General features: G+C 41.5%; 1 protein-coding gene across 1 annotated transcript; it reads right to left on the bottom strand.

The window, feature by feature from the left end:
- Window positions 1-4,471: 4,471 nt before the first annotated feature.
- On the bottom strand, window positions 4,472-6,997 carry LOC145807631 (uncharacterized). The gene is made up of 2 exons (XM_082906153.1): window positions 5,092-6,997; window positions 4,472-5,013 (listed from the first exon to the last, which is right to left on the bottom strand). The coding sequence occupies exons 1-2, from the start codon at window positions 6,704-6,706 to the stop codon at window positions 4,493-4,495; spliced, it is 2,136 nt and encodes a 711-aa protein (XP_082762279.1). The 5' UTR covers window positions 6,707-6,997; the 3' UTR covers window positions 4,472-4,492.
- Window positions 6,998-7,323: the final 326 nt, after the last annotated feature.

Here is a 7,323-nt window from a genome sequence, read left to right as displayed (position 1 = left end):
TTGTTTGAATGCTCTGGACAGAAACCAGCTTTTGGTTGTTCTGAAGAAATACAAAGATTGCTTTGCATGGTCTTATAATGAACTACCAGGATTGGACAGGTCATTAGTGGAACATAGGCTCCCTATGAAGCCTAATTTCAGGCCCTATAAGCAGAAACCAAGAAGGATGAGTCCAGAAGTAATTCAGAAGGTCAAGGAAGAGATCCTTAGACTCCTCAAGGCAGGTTTTATTAGAACAGCCAGGTATGTTGAGTGGCTATCTAATATTGTGCCTGTAGTCAAGAAGAATGGCAAAATGAGGGTATGTATCGATTTCAGAAATTTAAATCTAGCAACTCCCAAAGATGAGTACCCTATGCCTATAGTGGACTTGCTGGTAGATAGTTCAGCAGGTCACCAAGTCTTGTCAATGATGGATGGGCATTCCGGCTACAACCAAATATGCATTGCAGAGGAAGATATCCACAAGACAGCGTTCAGATGTCCTGGGAATATTGGCACCTTTGAGTGGGTTAAAATGCCATTTGGTCTAAAGAATGCTGGAGCTACATACCAAAGAGCCATGAACACTATCTTTCATGATCTTATTGGAGGATATCTGGAATGTTATATTGATGATATTGTAGTTAAATCCCAATCCATGAAAGAGCACCTGTTTCACTTAGAAGCAGCTTTTGAAAGGATGAGGAAGTTCAAGTTAAAGCTCAATCCTCTTAAATGTGCTTTTGGGGTATCATCTGGAAATTTCTTGGGCTATGTTGTTCACAAGAAAGGAATACAGATTGATCAGAATAAAGCCAAAGCAATCATCGAAGCCAAACCCCCATCAAGTAAGAAAGAATTACAAAGGTTCCTTGGGCAGGTTAACTTTCTTCGAAGGTTCATTTCTAACACTGCAGGGAAAACTAAAATATTTTCTTCCTTGTTAAGGCTGAAAGATGAAGAGGAATTTGTGTGGACAGCAGAGCATCAGATTGCTTTCGAAGGTATCAAGGCCTACTTGGCTAAACCTCCAGTGCTGATGCCACCAAAGGGGAACAAGCCCTTGAAGTTATACATAGCTGCAGCAGAGGATTCATTGGGAGCTTTCTTAGCCCAAGATAATGAAGAAGGCAAGGAGCAAGCTATTTATTACCTTAGTAGGTTCTTAAGTTCGTGTGAATGTAAATACTCAGCTGTTGAAAAGCTGTGTCTTGCTTTGTATTTTGCTGCAATAAAATTAAGATATTATCTTTTGCCTACAACTGTCTTGGTAATTGCAACCACAGATTTGGTTAAATATATGTTATCTAGACCAATGTTGAGGGGAAGAATTGGCAAATGGATACTTGCCTTATCAGAATTTCATCTAGAATATGTCCCTCAAAGGGCAGTAAAAGGGCAGGTTTTAGCCAATTTCTTGGCAGACCATCCATCTCAAACTGAGAACCAGGAGATCATGGAACTTGGTATGACCAGTGTTGAGCCATGGCAAATGTGGTTCGATGGGTCGAAAGCAAATGGGTTAATTGGAATTGGTATTGTAATCAAGTCTCCACAGGGGACAGAAACTACCCATGGTTTTAGAGTGGATGAAGCTACCTGTTCCAATAACCAGGCTGAATATGAAGCCTTAATTGTGGGACTAGAGATTCTTATTGGATTACAAGTACATGCAGTTGACATATTTGGGGATTCTCAATTGGTGATTAACCAAGTGAAAGGAATTTTCAAGTGTCAAAGCATAAGTATCTTGCCATATTATGTTGTTGCATTACATTTGCTTTCTCAGTTTCAAATAGCAAATGTAACCCATGTTCCAAGATTCTTGAACAATAGAGCCAATGATGTGGCTCAAAAGGCTTCGAACTTCAAGAGAAGAGATAATACCCAAAGGGACATAAGCCAAACAACATATCAGAGATTAATTCAACCTTTGAATAAAAGGAATGTGATCTTGGAAGTCAATCATAATGACTTACAAGAACAAGATTGGAGGCATCCAATAATGCAGTACTTGGTTGGTCCATCTTCGAAGGCCAGTAGAAAAGTTAAATTGCAGTCTATGCAATATATGATATATGGTAATGCTCTCTACAAAAGGGGGGGAGATGGCTTATTGTTGGAATGTCTAGGCCCAAAAGAAGCATTAACAGCCATGGCTGAGGTTCATGAAGGCATCTGTGGTGCTCATCAACCTGGTGTAAAAATGAGATGGTTGCTTCGAAGGCATTCCTATTATTGGCCAACCATTCTTAAAGACTGCATAGAATATGCAAAGGGGTGTCAGGCATGTCAAAAGCATGGCACAATAAGGCACGTGCCCATAACTGACCTACATGCAGTAGTAAAGCCTTGGCCATTCAGAGGGTGGGCCATGGATATGATGGGAAAAATACACCCACCTTCTTCGAAACATCATTGTTTCATTCTAGTGGCCACTGACTACTTCACTAAATGGGTCGAAGCTAAGCCATACAAGGCTGTAGACCAAACAGAGGTTATTGGTTTTATTAAAGATTTGATCCATAGATTTGGAATCCCGCAAACCATAACAGTTGATAATGGAACTGTGTTTGATGGGAAGATGGTGAAGGCTTTTGCGGCAGAATTTGGAATTAGCCTTGTTAATTCCACACCCTATTATGCACAAGCTAATGGTCAAGCTGAGTCATCCAATAAGTCCTTGAAAAAAGGAATACAAAAGGTTGTGGATGACAATCCCAGGGATTGGCATAACCTATTGTTGGATGTTCTGTGGGCATATAGAACCTCACCGAGGTCAAGCACAGGGGTCACTCCTTATGCCTTGGTGTATGGACATGACGCAGTCTTACCAGTAGAGATTAATGTCAAATCTTTGAGAGTAAGATGTCAAGACCAATTGAATCCTGAACAATACCATCAAAGTATGTGCTTAGAATTAGAAGGCATAGATGAAGCCAGAATTTTGGCATTAAATAGCATTCTTTTCCAAAAGAAGAAAGCAGCCGAGAATTATAATAAGAAAGTCAAACACATTGGCTTTGATGAAGGTGATTTGGTATGGAAGACAATACTCCCAATTGGGATTAAAAGCCATAAGTTTGGCAAATGGTCACCTAATTGGGAAGGTCCATATCAAATTCATAGGGTTCTGCCTTTCGGAGCATACCATTTAAGAAATTTGAATGGTTATGTACATCCCAAAAAGATTAATGGCAGATATCTAAAACCTTATTTTCCAACCGTTTGGGAGACACAAGGGATAGAGTAAACACCATATGCAAAAACACAAAGCTTGTTCAAATTATATTCAAAATAGTGTGCTTTCATAAAGAATCAAGTACATTATGCCACAAGTTGACCCAAAAATCATTACAATGCTTTAATTGTTTTTGTACAATAGCTTTCCTATTACTAAGGGAAGGAAATAATTGAATAGCTGCAGCCATGTTTTCTTTTCGATCAGCCAGTCCTTGATTGGTGATGTGCAATTTCTTATCAGTTCGAACCAAGGCTTGGTTTACTGCAGCTAACTCCTCTTCGAGCTGAGCTTTCTTCTCCAGAAGTTGGACTCGAAAGTGGGAGGCAGAAGAGTGTTGCTCTTTCAGAGTTGATACTTCAGTATGCACCTGAGAAACAAAACTCTGGTCCTTAACCAGCTTATCATCCGCAGCTTTAGCAGCATGGCAAATGTTGAGATAGAAATCAATAGTAGCTGCAGCCTGAGATAGATGACTTGAAACACTCATGGCAGACTGCTCAGCAATGTTACAGCATTGAAGGAACCCGTTCCTGATGATAGGCCTTTGTAGAGCCTCGAAGGGGATCCTCGAAAAGGAAGTCAACAGTTGCAAGCATGTGTCCAAATCTACTAAAGGTACAAAAGGCTTGTTGCTGGAGGAAGGAGAACTCTCGAAGATTTCCAAAAGGGAGTTAGCCAAGGCTAATGGCTCAGCTTCAGTAGTAGAAGTAGGAGAGGTAGAAGGAATGTCAAAAAGACTAGCTAGTCTTTCTTCAAAAATGTCTACCTCATCCCTTGACATGAAGGGCATAGAGAGTGTTGTGGTGGAAGACACAAAGGGCTGCATAGGGATGGGAGAAACAGATGGAGCATCTTTGGCAGCCTCTATGGTCTTGGCCACCAGCAAATCAAGTGAGGAAGGGCTGGAAGTAGGCATTGGTGATGAGTCATGAATTGGAAAATTATCGGCATCCCCTGAAGGAGAATCAACTGCCATGCGAGATGAAGTAGCAGTAGGAGGAAGAGTGAGGATCGAAGAAACAAACTGAGGCAGATCAAGAGTCAAGAAAGGGAGGTATGGCTCTAAGCCAAGGAAAAGAGATGCAGGGATACTCGGCCTCGGTAAAGACGTATCGAATATAGGCTTAGGAAGTGGGAGCGTGATTTGAATGGTTTTCACGCGTTGCATCTGATCAACTTCGACTGAAATTGGGGAAGTTTCCGTTGGGAAGATTAATGCAGTGGTCGTAGCTGTAAAAAGAAGAAAATGTGAGGTAATGTCAAGTCTTAGTCTTGAAAAGTCGACAAGAAAAGAATAAAGGCATGCAGAAACTTACTTGTCCCAAGGAATTGTTGCTGCTGCCTCTCCTCAGCTCTTTCAAGGACAACTATGGCTTTGGGATATTCTTGTTCTACAACCTCATGGATGGGATCTTCAAACAAGCTGGTAGCTAGAACAGTGATCTTCCTCCTCTTTTCTATTACTTGAGCAATTGTCTCGGAATCAGAATCTTCGGTAAAATCGGAAGGAGAAACGGTAATTTTTCTTCTCCTTTTCCTTTGAGTTGGAATCATTCGCTCCTCCATTGTCTTCTCGACCTTTTTAGGTTGGGGTCCAGACTCTTCAAAAGTGAGCTTCTCCTCTTCTTCCCTAGCGGCTATCCCCTCTTGAGCCAATTGAGGGTCTCTTTTGTTTCTTTTCAAGGGAGACTCCTGTTCTTGATCATTTTCTTCTTCCTCCATCTCTGGAAGTTCAGTTTTTTCCCTTTCTAGCTCAAAGAGTCTCTTCTTCTTTTGTTGTTGACCACCTTCATAAAAGAAGGATTAGAGATAAGATAGCAAGCATTATATGAAGAGGTTAGAGAAAAGGAGAAAGGGGTACATACTTCGAGTGACTCTGGGAGGAATTGAAGCAGCAGAAGTAAACTGAGTTGTAGCAGTTACTGTAATTGGAATAGTGGAAGAAATGACAGTCTCAGCTTCTTTGGGCTTGGGCACATCCAGCACCTCCAATAGGTTTTGAGAGGAGATGGCCAAATAAACTTCCATGTTGCTCACCCACCAATTTTGGTATCTCTTCAATTCAGTACCATGAGGGGAGAAAGGGATGAACTCAAAACTGGCCAAATCATCCATAAACTTGAAGGTTGCCTCTTCTAATCTCGATTTTCGAACCTTCAAATCCCTCTTAGTAAGACTCAGATTGGTGTTGCTGCAAAGAGGTATTGGAACTCCTTGTGTGAGGCCAAATTGTCTAGCAAATTGAGCAGGACAATAAGGCTCAGCTATGCATTTATAGGCTCTGGGGTTGGTGGTCCCAATAAACAGTTCCCTAGGGATCAGTAGGGAAGCCCACATATCTTTATGAATAGGCAAAGCACAGAGCCTATCACTAAGGAAGTGATTTAACCAGGTTGGACCTATGCTAGCTTCGAAGGGACGGAAACGATGATCAGGAAGAGCAGCTGGTAGTTGATGAAAGAAGGAGAAATAAAAGGCAAAAGTAGCTGGATAAAGTGAAGCATTGGCCAGTTTTATGCCATGAGTGAGGGAGTGTAGCCCAGAAAATTTAAGACATTTGGATTGTAGTTCAGAAAAATAGGCAAAGAGCCAAAGCTGAAGAATCCAAAATGGTCCCCCTTGATTGGCATCTAGGGGTTTCTCACAAAAGAGGGAACAAACTCTATATACATGACCCAGAATGTATGGGGCTAAGGCTATTCTTTTCTGCAAAACCAAGGCTTTGGCAAGAGGAGCAAATTCGAGCATGATTCTTTGGGAGGAGGTGCAGAAAAGAAATTTGCAAAGCCAATATAATAAAAAGGAAAAGAATTCCCTATCAGTTACTGGACCCATTCTTTTGTTCTCGACTCTAACAAAATCACTGTAAGATACATTAAGAGAGGGGAGGGAGAAAGGGACTACTAAGTCAGGAAAATCTGGTGTGATGGGGGTACCAATGGGGGATACTCCTAATAGGTGGCAAATATCAAGAACAGTGGGAGCCATCATCCCACACCTAAACTGAAAGAAATTGAAAATAGGGTTCCAGAAACATAAAGCAGCGGGGATTAGAAAAGGGTCTTCTGGGATAGTTACCCTAGATAGTCGAAGAGCATCAAGAAGGCAGAGTTCTTGAAGGTCCAATGTCCTAGCAGGGACAACTCGGTCGTACCATTCTTGCCACTCTGGTCTCATCGTGGGCCAGCATCGGTGAGGACGATTGACTTTCCAGCCTTGCCAGTCGAGACCACCTTCATACAGAAGGCATTGATTCTCCAAGCGAGGATATAGGGCGGGAAGCTCGGAAGGGATCTCCTTGAAAATAGGTCCTAGCACGTACTCTCGCTGCACATGGCGACGAGGGATAAAGAAACGCCCATCGATAGCACTTTTCTCATCACCCTTGTATTTCTCACATTCAGCATCAATAAGCCGCTTCAAAGCCACAGATGAGCTTACGCGCTCTATGGTCGGAACTTTTGATGGGGAAGAAGCCATTGATCGTGGGTTTTCGGAAAATATAGAAGGGAGTAGAGAGAAATGGAAATCCAAAGGGGATTTGAATGTGTAAGCAATTCCGGGGCACAGAGTGAAAAGGTTTTAAATAACTTTTGTGTGCGGGGATACATCTCGTAAGTCATTAAGTACTAAAACGTGCGAAAACAAGGAATCTCTTTCAACATCGATAATTTCTGGAGGGAAAAGCACATTGATGCCAGCTTCGAAGCCACATTTTGGCGCTAAAATTTCAAACAAAAACGGCTTCGAAATGCAGGAGCCGACTTCGAAGCATACTGCATGCTTAAAAATGTCTGAATACTCAAAGTATTGGTCTATTTCAAAAAATCTAAAGACCTGTTCGAAGTGATAACATTCGAAGCAAGCCCTAGAACTCTTTAAGGAAAAAAGGGCATTGTTCGGAACATCCAAACCAGTTATTGGTTTGAGCAAGAAGGAATTACCATAGTTTGCCCTTCGAAGCCAAAAGAGATCAGTTTCAAATTGATTGGCTATATCAACTATGACCATATATTGGTTACAGTTAATATAAAGTCATTGAAATCAAAGTACTAAAATGATATCTGCCAGAATTGTCAATTTTACTCCATGAATTG

The sequence above is a fragment of the Camellia sinensis genome, chromosome 14 (assembly GCF_055761805.1).
Source record: "Camellia sinensis isolate YWXY chromosome 14, ASM5576180v1, whole genome shotgun sequence".
NCBI lineage: Eukaryota > Viridiplantae > Streptophyta > Magnoliopsida > Ericales > Theaceae > Camellia > Camellia sinensis.
The sequence above is the reverse complement of the archived record's forward strand: the minus strand, read 5'-3'. Positions and strand labels throughout refer to the sequence as shown.

Excerpts from the sequence above, each read along its gene's own strand:
- LOC145807631 (XM_082906153.1), bottom strand. The coding sequence starts at position 6,706 with ATGGCTTCTTCCCCATCAAAAGTTCCGACCATAGAGCGCGTAAGCTCA. Across the intron at positions 5,014-5,091 it reads TCCTCCCAGAGTCACTCGAA|GTGGTCAACAACAAAAGAAG; the intron begins GTATGTACCCCT and ends TCTTTTATGAAG.